Here is a 15231-nt window from a genome sequence, read left to right as displayed (position 1 = left end):
GCACATACGCCGACCCACCATCACCCAGTACAAGCGTATCAATCGATACGTCCCCTATATACACATTCGTCCCTACCTGTAATCCACCCCCCACCCATCTCATCACGCCCGTGATCTCACATCATATCATCCCATGCCCCCTCATCCGCCGCTTAACCCCGCCAATCGCCTTATCGACATCATCCAGCTGCGCCTCGATCTCTTCTTTCCGGCGCCGCGTGCGGCCGCCTGTGAGCGGCATCTTGCTCATTTCCGATGTCAACTAAAACCAAAATCGGCAGGTTTAGACATGATTGGGGGGGAGTAACTGTGGAGTATGGGGGACGTCCCACATCCCGAAAACAGTGCCACGAAAAAAAGACAGGAAAGCACCACACACGTACCGCCGCCTTCGTAGCCGCCAGCGCGGCCAGCTCCCGATTCAGCTCGTCCCTCGTTTGCAAGTACCCGTTCTGCGCCGCCGGCGGTGTCGGTGTCACAGGGGTCCCGCCGGCGAGCGTGTTCCCCTTCGCCGGCGAGAACCCATGCCCGGGACTATGCCCGTCCGCCCACGCCTCCCCGGTGTGTCCCGCCCGCCCCTTGTGCGCAGTGTATACCCCGCCAGCCACCTCCGCGCGCCTCCCGGGGTTCGCAAACGGGTTGTCGGCCGACAGAACCGAGGCCGACATGCGCGGTGACATCCTCGGCGACGACGACGCGGTCAACGGCGCTGCGGCTACGGCGGGGAGGTGCGGGTCGGACTCGTACAAGCGCATCTTTTCCGCAAAGGAGCGGCGTTGATGGTCGGTGGGTGATGTCGTCGCGTACGGCGACGTCGCTGTTGTGGCGTACGGTGACGTCGCATAGGGTGAGGAGTCCTGCCGCGTGTACGGATGCTGATCCCACGCGGTGACCGACATCGATTTCGCGCGGGATAGGGCGGGGCTGTGTGTGCGGGAGGTGAATGCGCTGGGGACGCGGGAGGGCGGTGCCGTTGAGATCCGCGACGAGGGCGTGGTAGGGTGCCCCGCATCGGTGGTGGTGTCGTGTCGCATCTCCTCCACCATCCTCCTCAACGCCGCATTCTCGCTCTGCACCTCCTCCAGTTTTTCCCTGAAGAAGCCATCCCCGTTCGAGATGGGCGCGTTGGGGGCCTCATACTGCATCCGTCGCAACTCGGCACGGATGGTCTCCGTCTCCTCGTGTGCGGAGTTTAGCTGCTCCTGCATCGTGCGCAGTCTGCGGGAAAAGATGCGGAACGACTGTTCGCCCGTCGATTTGGCGACGTCGGCGGCTTTGAGGCGCTCGTAGAGGTCTTCCTTCTCGTGGTGAAGGGCCTCTATCACACTTTCTAGTTCGAGTTCGCGTTGAGCGGACATTGTTGCTAGGCGAGGGAAGAGGTTAAGCAGTTGCCGCATTCAATCCTCTGCTTCTGGGATAGTGGTCCTGAAAAGGCGAACGGGTTCGTCTCACCTTGAGCATTCTTCTCCTGCATCTCATAGACCTGCCTTGCCAACCCCGCATTCTCATTCCTCAACCTCGCGTTCTCATCCTGCAATGCTCGGATCTGCAACGCACCCACAACGAGATCAGTCCCTCCGCAAAACCCATCCTTACACCACCAACGCACCCCAACACACCTGCTCCTCACCCGCCCTCCTAACCCCCTCAACCACCCCAGCGGCCTCATCCAACCGCGCCTGATACATCTCCCGCATCTGCGCCTGCGCCTCCTTGACCGTCTTCATCTCCGCCAGCTGCACATTGACCTTCGCGGCCTCGGCCTCGAGTCGGATGCGCACGGATTCTGAGATATGCAACTGGTCGCGGAGCCAGGTGAGTTCTTCGTGGGCGCGTTTCAGTTCGTACGATGTGTCGATTGCGTCGGTGGTTGTTTTCACGTCGTCGGTGGGAATGATATGCCTCGGTGGTGACGATTCGGCAAACGAAGGGTCGATGCTTGGGGAGGTCTCCTCCTCGTCCTTTGAGTCGTCGTCGAGGAGCGGGATGAACCCCGACCGACTGGCGAGTTGATTCCGCGATGGGGAGAGGGATGCACACCGGAGCTGCGAGGCGTCTTCGGCGTAGGAAGTGAGATGCTCGAGTCGGAGACGGGACCCGTCGTCTACGTAGACTTGCTCGTCCTGTGTCAACGATGCCGACACGTTGTTTGCGTTGTCGTCGTCTTCGTCGTTGAGGAGACCTGTTTCGTCTTCTTTCTCGCTGTCGTGCTCCTGCTTTGAGTCTGGCTCTAGTGGTTCCAGCAACCCGGAGATTGATGATATGTCCACCTCTGCCTCCGCCTCCGTCTCTGCCTTGTCCTCTGGTATATCCTCCTCTATCCGATCCTCATCGATATGTGGCAGCGACAGATCCGTAACATTCACCTCAAAGTCGTCCTCCTCCCCAAAATCCGTTCCCACCGTCCGCGGCGTCTGCCTCCCACTCCCCTCCACCAGCGTCGCCTCATCAGCGCTCGCAGACCCATCCCGCCGCGCACCATCCCCAATGCGTAGCTGCTGCGGCGGTTTCGTCGGACTAGATAAGTTCCTCGTCGACTTTGCGAAACTACTGGTAGATAGACTGAACAGGGATTTGGTGAGGTCGTTGTAAGGGAAGTTGGGGTCGTTCATTGCTTTGCGGGCCGTGAAGAGGAAGCTTTGGGATATGCGTTTGGGGGTGCGCGGGGAGGTTGTTTGGGAGTGGGAGAGGACGTCGGGACGGGTGAAGGGTGGGGCTTTGCGGGTGAGCCAGGCCTCGGAGGGCGTGATGGAGTTGGGGAGTGGTGGTGGTGGAGGAGGAGGTGGTGGGTTGTCGGGCTGGTCCTTCAGCATGGCGGCCGGGCGGGGTTAGAGTCGTGTGCAGGAGGGTGGAGTTGCTGCCCGATGGGGGGTGAAGTTGAGTTGGGCGAAAGGGAGAGGACGGTTGGGAAGGAACACCTGCGACGATGTCCGAAAGGGAACCCACGCACCCAGACGTGCAATCCAGCCAGTCGCAGGGGGCGGGTGGAGTCGCTTGTGATTAGGCGCGCGATTAGAAAAGGGGGATGGGAGTGGATTGTTCTTCTAGTTCTGATGCTTAGCACACCGCGTCACCCACCCCCCCACCGCCAGCGAGACAGCCGAGTGTGCAAAAGAGCTCCCCTCGCTCGCGCACTTTCTCTGCAACAGGCTCATACTCGCTGCGTCTTGCAGGCTGCTATATAGCTGTTCCTTGAGTCGTCCTCACGCAATGCCGTCGTGTAAAAGCGTCGTCTGCCGGCGCTCAACTACCGCCTCCACCTTCGCCACCTTCGCCACCACCCCCGTAAGAGGTCGTCAGCAACCCTGCCTCGGCGCCCGACGAGCGAGCTCCATAGCAGCGCCACCTTCGTCGGAGTCTAAGGAACTACTGAAAGAGGATCAGCCACAGACGAGGGGGACCGCGGAAAGTCGCGGCCGCGTAATGCCAGTGGATGTCAAGACACCTCGCACGAATGCAGCACGCAACCACTTGCCGAGTCAGAAGCGACCGTATTTGTTTACCAAGGGCTCTCAGCTGGGGCGGCAGTTGGTGGCGGAGATGGAGACGAAGCGGGAGGGGAAGGCGGCAGAGCAAACGCTACTTCCCCAGTCGAGAGGCCGTCTACGCCCAGAGATCATGATACCCGAGCGCCGCCCACCACATCTATTCAAAGCAAACACCATCAAAGCTTCTCTTCTGGACCAAATGAGGATCGATGGGTCCAACAATAGGCGAAATCGGCCACATCACCACGAATGGGACGCAGATCTCGCACCCCAACCCCCATCCAAAGACCCGACCGCCATTTCCAAAGCAACAGACTTCACCGCCCGCTTAACAGATCCCAAATACCCACCACTCTCAACCGACGAACTCGTATCCTGGACCCGCGAAAAAACCGACTGGCTACGAAACCTCTCCCCCGAGACCGTACACACCGTCTTCACCGAATTGAAGAGTCGCAAAGCCACCCGCCAGCTACGTATAGAAGACTGGCACCGTCTCATGCAACACATGCTCGCGCGCACACCCTTCACGCAGCGGAATCCTGCATCCTACCCGGCGCGAGCTGTTGCGGTGTTGAAGGAGATCAAACACTGCAGCATCACACCCGATCCGCTCATGTACGCCTTCATCTTCCGCGCGATGAAAGATCACGAAAAAAAGATCGAAGAAATGCACCGGTTCCTGTTCGTCGATAATCGCGCAACTCCACCGGCCCTGGATAGTTACTCCGGTAAATGCTGGCGGACCATACTGGCAGTCTACCTCCGCCGCCCCACCGCGCACCGCCTCCTCACCGAAGCCCGCGACCTGTGGCGTCTCCTCCGCCAAGCCGGAATCCAGCCGGATAAGTTAACCTGCCACGCCTTTCTCGAAGCCTTTGCGTCACAGCGCCTCACAGAACGGGTTAAAGTGGCCCGTGACCCCAAGGGTGTAGCCGAGGTGCATAATTTCATGCAGTTCACCGCGTCGGAACGGAAACTGGACCCGGTATCAGCGGACGCGGTGATGGCCGCGCACGACGCGTGCGGGAACGACAAGAGCGTCGTGAACATGTTTGAAGCGAGGACGGAACGCGAGCGGGTGAAGTTGGGGGTTGTGGCGTACACGACCGCGATCCGGGCTGCTCACCGGCTGGGCAAACACAACATGGTGCTAAGACTCTACCTGCAGATGCAGAGGGAGGGGATCACACCCAATGACGACTGTTTTGGGTTTGCGGCGCTTGCGCTGGCGCATTACCCGCATCCGGGGCATGAGATCCGCGAGACCGTTTATGAGCCGTTGGGGAGGGTGGTGCAGCAGCGTAGGGAGATGACCCGTGGGGAGGGGGAAAACCGGCAGGACCCGGCTGTGGCAGCGTACACGAAAGTGTCGTCGAAATCGTACGAGATGCTCATCGAAGCCCTGCAAAAGTCGCGGGATTGGCAGCTTGCGTTACGGGCTTATCAGGAACTGAAAGCGTTGCGTGAGGTGGAATTCGCTGCTTCTGCACTTCAACACTCATCTTCCACTCCGCGCTCCTCCACCCCCGCCCACGAGTCACAACCCCCACCCCACCACTCGCCCCGCAACCACCCCCTCACCTCCCGCACAACCCTCCACCACGTCCTCCACTGTCTCGGCCACAACGGACGATCCATCGAAGCGCGCGAATTCCTCCTGACCCACGTCGCATCCGCGGAGCGGTTGACGGCGTATTGGACCCGCATCGTGAATGGAAAGTTGAAGGCGGCGCGGGTGCGGAGCGAGAGGGAGAGGCCCGGGTTGGAGGCTACGCTCCAAACCGCCGTCCTCGAATTGGAGGCGTACGAGAAGCAAGCGTCCGCCATCACCCACGACGACGATAAGGGAGACGCTACACCGAAACAACAGAAGGCAAAGAGAAAAGGAGGACAGCAAGTGACACAACGCTACCACAACAACCTCCACTACACTGTCCACACCACCCGGCTCGCCCTCACCTCCCTTGCCACCGCCCTCACGCACCCCATCCCCGAACTCCTCGCCGGGTCCGCCGGCCCTCTCAGACTCGCATACACGGGATTCGTCGAGGGGTGGCGGGGGTGGGCTGTCTCCCTCGGTGGGGAACAAACGATTGCGGACAAGGCGAAGAAGGAAAGGATGGTAGCGGAGGCGTTTCTGGAGATGGAGGAGATGGTGAGGGGGGTTTGGGAGGTTGAGATGGGGTTGGTGAGGGAGGTTGTGCGCGGGTTGGGGGTGGAGGTTGAGTGGGTTCCGGGAAGGGTTGAGGATGGGGGTGGGGTCGTTGGGATGGATGAACCGGCGACGAAGGGTGCGGAAGTAGGTGAATGGGATGAGACGTCGGAATGGGGGTTGAGGAGTGGACAGGATGCTGCGGCTGATGGCGAACGGGCAAGTGCAACCGCGGGTCCTGCACATGAAAGCGACGACGCGGGGATGGCGGTGCAATCGGGGGGTGAAGACATCTCTGTCACGGAAGCGACCGAGGCGCAGGACGAGACTAGTGATGTGCGGTCTGTCACCCGCCGCGCAGACCCGACGGCGGCGACAACATCCGAAACCAACCCCGCATTCGTTGTAGCAGACTCGACACATGAGGCCGTCTCGGCGCCTGTCACGCAGGACGTTGATTTGGGACGAATCGAAGCAGAGGCTGCGGGGATAGAGTCAGATCCAAGCCCGGCCACCCCTCTCGACGAAACCACGACGCAAGAAGCCTCACCGGCCGTCGCCAGCAGACGAGCTCATCTCGGATACTTCTGAACTGTGTTGTTGGGTTCGAGCTGGGGGGTACGTGGGAACGTTGCAGATGAGAAATCACCAGGAGAAGGGACTCCTCCCTTCTTCGTGGATGTATGTAGAGGGAAACTGGAGATCATGCAAGCTACTGTAGATTCATGTAGAGTAGATAGCAGGGGGCGTTACGGGCGTAGGCGCATGTAGTGGAATGTAACTGGCTCTCGAAACAGCGGAAGAACAAGTTCATGGGGATGTGGTTCTTTCTTTGCCTTTCTTGGAACCTTGCGACGCGTCTCGGTCTCTGCGTGTCTGCTGTGCTCTCTTTGCTCCCCCCCATGGCCATGAGAAACCATTGACGGACTGACGACGGCAGATTTCACGCAGCAGCACAGCACACACAAGCACCGGCACACCCACAATGGCCGACCCAGCCTCCTCATCCCCAACCTCCCCCGCACCCTCAGAGCCCGACGACCCCGCCTCCCTCCCCGCCCTCGGCTCCCACGTCCACGTCTCAGCCGGCCCAGGCATCGTCCGCTACGCCGGCCTCACCGCCTTTGCGCCCGGCTCCTGGGTCGGTCTCGAGTTACAGGAGCCCAACGGCAAGAACGATGGCTCCGTGCAGGGGAAACGGTACTTTGATTGTCCACCGAATTACGGGGTTTTTGTGAGACCGAGTCAGGTTAGGGGTGATCATCTTGGCTCGCCGAGAGTGGGTGGGAATGGGGAGGGCGCAGTGCAGGCTACACCGTTGCCACGGACCCGGCCGGCGTCTGCGCCGACGAGGACCATCACGCCGCCGACATCGCGATTATCGATTTCCCGGGCGCCGATGTCGGCTACCACCACCACCAACACCACCACGGGCCGCCCAAGCTCGGCCTCTGTGTCCCGCCCGCCTTCCTCGCTAGGCGGTCCTCCACCATCCTCATCCACCGTCGGCACGCGATCTCGAAAACCTAGTCTGACGCGTGCGAGCACGACCACAGCGGCGACAACGGCAGCGGGCGGTGCGAGTTCGTCCCACGTTAGATCCCCGATCAACACTCCGACGTCTTCGGGAGCCACGTCGCCGAAACTGCGGAGGTCGACTATTTCACCGGTTGGGTCGACGGGGTATGTTGCGCCAACGACGACGGCGAGGAGGACTTCGAAGGTTGGGGTTGGGGCGGAGAGGTCGTCGGTTACGAGGGTGGCGGGAGGTGGCGCCGCTGCTGAGCGGACGTCGATTACCCGGCCCGCGGTTGGTGAAGCTGAACGGCCCTCCAGGCGGTCGATTGGGGCTGAGCGGGCGTCGGTTACGAGAGTGGCGGCAGCGGTTAAGCATGCGAGTAGTTCAAGCACTCCGTATACTGCGTCTCCGCCTGATACCCCGTCAGCGGAAATCGAGGCAGTGCCGCATACCCTCTCTGCTGTCATAGAATCGACACATGCGCTGAACTTGATACAGCAGTCGCGCTCTGAATCACCTTCGGTCATGTCTGAAGATGTCGTGTTAGAGGATGTTGGCGTCGATGAGATGTCTTCTGCAGACAATAAAGGCCCAGTGGTGGATGTGGAGAAGCAGGACACCGTAGTTGAGCAGGATAAGGCGGAGGAAACGGTACCCTCAGCATCGGTACCGCCTATGCCCGCGGAGGGGTGGGCAGAGAGCCGCGCGCCGTCCGACCGACGTTTGTCGTTTTCCGCTAGTCAGGTACCGGCCAGTCCCGCAAAGTTCAGCCAGGTAGGCCAAAGTGTGCGTCGCAAACTGCAGTTTGATCGTGCAAACTAAATCCTTTCCCCCATCAACCCCTTCTCGCAAACGAAAGCTCGTCCCCCTCCGCGACCTTGAAGAACTCCGCATCAAACTTACCCACCTCGAACTCAAATCCGCGCAAGACCGCGAAAAGCTCGTCGAACTCGAACGCATGCGCGTAGAACTCGACGCAACCACCACGGCCAAACACAAACTTTCGGAAAAGCTACAAGAAGTCCAGTCCGAAGTCAGTGGCCTCCGACGCAGTGTGCGTGACGCCCACGATGAACGCGACCGCGCGAATGCACAGGTGTTGGAGGTGCAGGAGAATATGGAGATTATGCTGTTGGATAAGGAGATGGCGGAGGAACGGGCCGAGTCGTTGCAGGCGGAGGTTAGGATACTGGAGGAGAGGGTGGAGGAGTTGAGTTTGGATTTGGAGGTTCTGAAGCAGGAGCGGGAGTTGGATTTGGATCAGGGGACTGCCAGAGATGAGGGGGGTGGCGGGCTCGCGGCGGCGGAATCAGTATCAGCAAACCCCACACAGCCGCGCACAGCCGAACAAATCTCACAAACCCAACTCGAACGCCAAAACGAACGCCTCAAAGAAGCCCTCATCAAACTCCGTGACGTCTCCTTCCAAGAAGAATCCAACCTCAAATCTAGAATAACCGCCCTCGAAGAAGAAGTCGCCGAGCTCGAGGCCTACAAAGACCAGTACGCAAAAGCGACCGAGGAATTACTCGCCGCCGAATCCGCCGTCGACGAGCTCAAAGCCATGATGGACGACTCGCTCGGCGTGGAAGATATGGTCGGCGCCCTCACGGAGCGGAACATGGCGCTGAACGAGAAACTCGAGGACGCGAAAGCCGTGATCCGCGATTTGGAGGCGTTGAGGGAGTTGAATGATCAGTTGGAGGAAGATCATATTGAGACGGAGAATCTGCTGCAGGAGGAGATTGAGGTCAAGGAGGCGGTGGTGGTGGAGCAGAGGGCGAGACTGGCGGCGATGGAGGATGCGTTGGCGGATTCGGATCGGACGATTCAGCAGTTTAGGGAGCTTGTGAGGACTTTGCAAGGCGATTTGGAGAATTTGGGGCCAGCGGTGCAGGATGGCGGTGCGGATGCCGCTGAAGTGGATTCAGCCGGCGACCGCAATCTTAACAGTCAGAGCCAAGCCATGATCAAACTACAACTCCAGCTCCAATCCACACAAGCCAAAGCCCACGCGCGCTCCGTCGAGCTCGAATTACGCAAACTCGAAGTCGAGCAGGCCAATCTGCACCTCAGTATCCTGACACCCTACCTCCCCGAAACCTTCTTCCAAACCGACCACAGCTCCATCGCGGCTCTGCTGCTGTTCAAACGGATGCAGTTCAAGGCCTTGTTGCTGGCCCGGTGGGTCGATGAGTCCGCGCATGTACCAACGGGGGATACGGACCACCTCGCCGTCGCACTGCACGTGCTATCCTACCTCGCGCAAGTCAGCGGTCTCTCTTCACAATTGGCAACACACATCGAGACCGCAGCCCCCGCCGATTTCGAGAGCTTTGGCAAAATACCCACCCACCTCGCCGGCGTGGAAATGAAACTGGACGTGGTGCTTGAGCAATTGCAGAAAGACGCGCCGGTTGATGGGGCTGTGGTTGAGGCGACAAGGGCTGTGCTTGTAAGGCTGGAACGGGTTGCGGAGTCGGTGCTTGTGGATGCGCAATTGGGCGCACGGACCCGGCACGCCCGTGTTACGGCGACGTTGGCGACTATGGCTCGTGATGCTGAAAGGGTGGGTGTTAACCTCGATCGGATCGACGGTATCCTGACCGTGCAGCCGAACGACGGGGATATCACGGATGAAGTATCTACCAGTCTGCAAGCCGCGCGGGGGACGGCGTTACAAGACTGGGAGACCCTGAGAACGAACGCGAAACAAGCCACGACCCTTCGCAAGAAGCTGGCGCGCAAGATCGAGGACATGGCGCAGCGCGACGGCGGTGGGTGGACGCTCACGCGGGAGCCGTACGAGGTATTAACGGCCGTGGCGGGTGACACGGCCAACCTCGCCGAATGCACAGCCCGTATCGCGTCCCAAACTCTCACCTACGTCCTCAACTGCCGCGAGACCCAGTCCCCGATCACGATCGAGACATTGGCCCGGATTTCCAAAGACGCTGTTGAGCAACTCTTCGCACGTCCGGAACCGGACTTTGCCGCTGTTGTGAAAAACGTCTCGGCCGCTTTACCACAGCAGTTCTCGCGAATAGATCAGTTGCTTGATAACGCAGACACGGCATGGACGCCCTGCCCACCCCAACCCCCGCCCTGGCACGCGCGCGCCGCACTCTGCAAAAAGGACTACACACTCAACACAACCACCCAAACGCAGCTGTCCCACCTCACCGCCGAACTCACCGCCCTCCTCGTCGCCACAAAACAAAAAGACGTCGCGCTAGCCGAATCGCAGCTGAAAATCGAGTTGATGGAGAAACGCGTCGCGGATTCGAGACGGCATGCGGATGTCATTTCGGGGTTGAGGGAGGAGTTGAGTGGTGTGGGCGAGAAGGCGAGGGTGTATGAGGAGGCCGTGGAGAGTCTGCACGCGGATTTGCAGGCGTTGGAGACGGAGAATGAGAAGCTGAGGAGGGTTGTACGGCGGTTGGATCGGGGTGGTGGGTCGAATACTGCCAGTACAGGCGCGGCGTCACCTAGCAAACACGTCGGCAGCCCTCTGCGGAGCGGTGGTGGGTCGGAAGCGGATCTGAGGGAACCGAGAGGAGGTGGCGAGGAAGCGGTGTTCCAGCGGGAGATGTACGCTCAGCTGACGTCGCTGAAGGCGGCGGTGGGGTATCTCCGGGCGGAGAATGCGCGGTTGAAGGCCGGGAAGGCGAATGCGAGTGCTGCGGTGTTGTTTGGACGGGGGGATCCGCTCATGAGAAGGGGGTTGGAGGTTGTTAAGGGTGGTGGGGCTGCTGTTTCGGCTGAACCTGATGCGGAGACGAAGCCCGGGACTGCAAGACCACACGCAGGGGATGTGGAAGAGCCCCCGCAGCAACAACAACCGCAACACCGCCTAACCCACCTCGCCCGCACCCTCCTCCGCGACACAACCCTTCACCTCGCCACCCCGCGCGTCGTCAACGTCTCCACCCTCCCGCCCGCGTCGAGCAGGACCTGGACGTCGTGGAAGACGGATCCGAGGGTGCAGAGGGCGGAGGGCGAGGAGGTGAGGAGGGGGTTGGTGGAGAGGGCGGGGTGGTTGAGAGGGGTTGGTGGGGATGGGGATGTGGTTGGGGACAGTGGGAAAGTAAGCCGGGGGCGCCAACAGCAGCGGGAACAGCAGTGGAGGATTGGGAAGGTTACGGTGCGGGATATAAATGCGACGAGCACAAGTACGACCGTGCCAGCGAACTTGTCTTCGGCGACAAACCGTCCTCGATGTGTTGTCTTGAACTCTCGACGGGAGTTTGAGGCTTTGCATGCCGTTTTCGCGTGAGCCGCTCGCTGGGTTTCTGGCGGTTGTTGCCCGCGAGAGGACAACCTTCCATGTTCATATGTACGTACACATTATACCCCCGAACGAAAAATACGAAATGAGAGAGTCTGTATGCAGAAGATGATTCGGAAATACTGAACTCTGAAACCGTGACAACTTCCACGGCCACTGATTGGGCGTAAAAATGTGATTTGGATACGATATTACATATGATACAAAGAGTCATGGGGCTTTGCCATACAGCACTGGTGGTGATCCTGCCGGTTCCTACTTTTTATACCGCGCAACCACCTTCTCCATCCGCTCGCACTTGACCGCCAACCCCGCCAGCGTCTCGTCCACTTTCTTGTCCATTGCTTCGAGCCGTTTGTAGACGTCCACTTGGAACACTTGGAGGCGGTCCATTATCACTGATGAAGAGCCAGGGGGTGAGTTAAGCGAACCTTCCTTTTCCTTCTAGCGGGCGGTGAGCCGTTATTTCCGGTACCTCGCAAATCAATCGACCGCGCCCTCTCCTTCAATTCCAGCTCCAACAGCCGCTGCTCGAGGTCCTGGATGGTGCCTTTCACTTTGAGGTTCTGTGGTTGTGCGGGAGCGAGGGAGACTTGGAATTTGGAGATTTTTACCTGGTGAAGTGAAAAGAGGGGGTTGCTTAGATGATGTCGGTCATTGCGATGGGGGTCTGCTCCATTCAGATTCCGGAGGGGCAAGACTACGTCCCGGAGGGAGCCCAAAGGTGCTCCACGAGCCGCTTTCGCCCATTCCGATCCCCAGCTCGCACTGGCCGTACAAAATCCCCACTTCCGCAAAACAGCAAACTCACATCTCTCCTCCCACTCAACGCCGGATCAATCCCATGTATCTTATCGATCTCCATCGCCAGCACGCCGTCCTTGATGCCTCTCTCCAGCTTCCCCACCGAGTCATTCGGCACATCCATGCTCGCCAGAAACATTTTCTCGTCGGAGGTGAGCTTGATGGACACCGTGGTGGCTTTGAAGTGCCGCTCGAAGAACCACCAGAACTCGGGCTCGGTTTCTTTCCATGTCTGCCAGGGGAGCGTGGAGCGGCAGACGAAGTGGACCGTGCGCGCGATGGTTTCCTCGTTGAGGAGGGGTTTGCCGGACATTCTGGGAGGGTGTGGTGTGGTGTGTGATGGGTGGTAGTTGATGGTGTGTCTGATGCTTTTCCCAGGTCTTGCGGATGGACGGCGGGATAAGCGGATTGTAACGACCCGGCGGGATGTCCACCCCGGACTGAAAAGCTCCTTGGCTCAGGTGGACTTACGTCTTCCAAGCTCTCCCTTGACCTAGCACAAGAGGCCAAACACAACACTGCGCAGATCAAACCTGGCGTAACTGGCGGCAGTTCAAGATCCAGATCAAGCCAAACCAAAAGAGCATTGATGAGGTGTCCATCGAAGGAGTGACGGCCCTTTGACAGCGGCCACGCGCGTAACGTAAGCATAATCCCGCCTTATTTCTCACCTCATGCATGTTTTTCTCCTTCTCCTCCAAACCAAAAGATGCTGATGTGAGCCCGGCGCCGAACATGGTTAACCTTAGCCTTTTTCATAGAGGAAATGAGCCCTTAGAGCAGACCGGACGATCTAGTCAAGAGGACACGAAAGTACACACGCACTGAACTTGTACTCCACTCACCAGATCCAACTCCCAGATCACACGAGAAAGCGAGCGTATTCACAAACACCTACATACATCATACCCACCAAGCACACACTACCACGACATAAGCGATGGGCAACCCAGTATACGCCGTCGCAATAGCCGCAGCAACCGTCTTTGCGCTCGCTGCCAATGTCTTCCCGGACGCGCTGGAGCGGCTGGGCGTGTCGAAGGACTGGATACGCGAGCAGCCTGTGTCGAGGGCTCGGAGGGCGCCTGGTAAATGAGATTTTCGCTCTTTATCCTGGAGGTTAAAGATTGGAAAATCTAATGTATATACATTACGTTTACAGTACGGATAACCCAACCCAAATCGACGAGCGACTGCCTAAACCCGTCCTTTGGACACGCGGCATCGCTATTTCACCTGTTTGTGAAGGATACGGTTGCGTCCGAGGGGGAGTCGGTCGTGCATGGTGAGTTTGGGGAGAAGGTAGTGTGAGATCGGCGGCGGTTCTCTTTTCCGGCGGAGGACCTTCGGTCGAGCGTTTGCGTAACGCATTGTATTGGTCAAAAAAGAATGGGGATGGGCGAGAACAAAACAGGCCCACATTTGTCTCGAGTAGATGCACAAATACATGACTTTCCTCCAAGAATACTAAGCCGTCCGCTCCTTCCCAATAGGCCGCCTAGCAGTCGGTGGCGCCGCCGACCTCACCGGCTGGTCCATCGGCGCATCCATCTTCCCACAACCACAAACCTGCGCCGCGCTCAGCCAGGCGCGCATCTACCCGTACGCCCTAACCACCGGCTCCACCCTCACCATGTCCTCCGGCAGCGTAACCAACGGCCACATCGGCACTAACGGCGCGCCCAGCAACACCACCAAGTTCCAAATAGGCGACGCCGTCCAGCGCGGCCTAGTGTCGCGGCAGTGCGGCGTGGAGGATATCGCGGATCTGGAGTTTGATTTCAGCGAGACGCAGAAGGAGGTGGAGATGATTTCAAAGAAGTTGTTTGAGCTGGAGCAGACGGCGTGGGTTGGGTTGGAGAGGATTGCGCCGCCGAAGATGGTTATTAAGTTGGGCGGGAATGTGACGGAGGTGGCGTATATGGATGCGGAGTCGTTGGCGGTTTCGAAACTTGTTGGTGGGTGTACTACTGCGAACCGCATCTATCACGCAACTGTGGGACCACTTGACTTATCCGACATTCACAATCGCCATAGCGGTGCTCTCGAAACCCGTTAGAATGACCCCCGGCACAACAATCATCATCAACATCTTCGGATCACCCGACATCCATCTCAGCGGCATCGACACGAGCATCTTGACCTTCCCCAACAAGATCCTGTGGAACTTCCCTGAGGCGACAAACATCTTGTTCGAGGACACGGATTGGTATGGGACTGTGTTGGCGCCAAGGGCGCATGTTGGTATGTATGGTGGGACATGCCCCACTCTTCGAATAGTAGCATGACCAAAACGCGACACTTCAATAACCCTTCTCCCCCATCCCACAGTCCTGAAATCCGCCCGCCTCCTCGGCTCCCTCTACACCTCCTCCCTCACCAGCACCTCCTCCACGCTCAAACCGCCCGCCTTCGACGGCTGCCTGCCCCTCGGCCACCTCCCTTCTAAGCTCCTCCTCCAGCGAAAGCGCCGTGCCGTTCCCGCATTCAACGCTGCCGCTCAGGCGACGACCACGGTGACGCAAACGGTGACGGTGACGCGCACGAAAGCGTGTCGGATGGACCCGACGCCGACGATCGAGACGGGGGAGATGAGTGAGAGGGGGGAGGTGCATGTATAGGGAGTGAGGAAGGTTTTCTGTCATTCGATAGGCGATTGGGCTCTGGACGGTGTGCTGTTGTGTTATGCTCCCTGATTCTGTATATGTGTTTTGTTGGGAAACCAACCAGCGTGTGGGGTGGCATGCCCTTTTCCGACCCCTCATCCGTCCTCTTTGCAATACATACTTTCTCCTGCTCTGACTGCGTTTCTGCCTTTGAGACCCCTCATGAGAAGATTGTCGCAACCTAGAAGCTGCAGTTGCACAAAGGGACCTCAGCTAGATCCCATGATACGAATGTTGGCACCAACATATCATTTGTCAAGACGCTTTACATTACACCAATTGTCGATGTTGCTGGCGCACCCACCAGCCGT

General features: G+C 59.0%; 5 protein-coding genes across 5 annotated transcripts; 3 read left to right on the top strand and 2 right to left on the bottom strand.

Annotated features, from left to right (window-relative positions):
• Positions 1–7: 7 nt before the first annotated feature.
• Positions 8–2157, bottom strand: EV422DRAFT_257978 (uncharacterized protein). Its single transcript, XM_053065778.1, has 3 exons — positions 1610–2157; positions 1453–1546; positions 8–1363 (listed from the first exon to the last, which is right to left on the bottom strand). The coding sequence occupies exons 1-3, from the start codon at positions 1667–1669 to the stop codon at positions 180–182; spliced, it is 1338 nt and encodes a 445-aa protein (XP_052922140.1). The 5' UTR covers positions 1670–2157; the 3' UTR covers positions 8–179.
• A 976-nt stretch (positions 2158–3133) lies between these two features.
• Positions 3134–6459, top strand: EV422DRAFT_542722 (uncharacterized protein). Its single transcript, XM_053071294.1, has one exon. The coding sequence runs from the start codon at positions 3211–3213 to the stop codon at positions 6232–6234; it is 3024 nt and encodes a 1007-aa protein (XP_052922139.1). The 5' UTR covers positions 3134–3210; the 3' UTR covers positions 6235–6459.
• Positions 6460–6553: 94 nt separating this feature from the next.
• EV422DRAFT_622847 (dynein associated protein-domain-containing protein) lies at positions 6554–11633 on the top strand. Its single transcript, XM_053074188.1, has 2 exons — positions 6554–7936; positions 8022–11633. The coding sequence occupies exons 1-2, from the start codon at positions 6629–6631 to the stop codon at positions 11436–11438; spliced, it is 4725 nt and encodes a 1574-aa protein (XP_052922138.1). The 5' UTR covers positions 6554–6628; the 3' UTR covers positions 11439–11633.
• A 72-nt stretch (positions 11634–11705) lies between these two features.
• Positions 11706–12567, bottom strand: EV422DRAFT_551520 (uncharacterized protein; the record flags this gene model as incomplete). Its single annotated transcript, XM_053071841.1, has 3 exons — positions 11706–11848; positions 11926–12064; positions 12262–12567. The coding sequence occupies 3 exons, from the start codon at positions 12565–12567 to the stop codon at positions 11706–11708; spliced, it is 588 nt and encodes a 195-aa protein (XP_052922137.1).
• Positions 12568–12840: 273 nt separating this feature from the next.
• On the top strand, positions 12841–14945 carry EV422DRAFT_257925 (uncharacterized protein). Its single transcript, XM_053065777.1, has 6 exons — positions 12841–12897; positions 13016–13342; positions 13417–13539; positions 13748–14212; positions 14292–14498; positions 14586–14945. Exons 2-6 carry the CDS (start codon positions 13195–13197, stop codon positions 14873–14875), a joined length of 1233 nt encoding a protein of 410 aa, XP_052922136.1. The 5' UTR covers positions 12841–12897; positions 13016–13194; the 3' UTR covers positions 14876–14945.
• The last annotated feature ends 286 nt before the right edge of the window (positions 14946–15231 follow it).

Source organism: Fimicolochytrium jonesii, assembly GCF_025526975.1.
Source record: "Fimicolochytrium jonesii strain JEL569 chromosome Unknown EV422scaffold_30, whole genome shotgun sequence".
NCBI lineage: Eukaryota > Fungi > Chytridiomycota > Chytridiomycetes > Spizellomycetales > Powellomycetaceae > Fimicolochytrium > Fimicolochytrium jonesii.
This window is presented reverse-complemented; position numbering and strand designations above follow the sequence as displayed.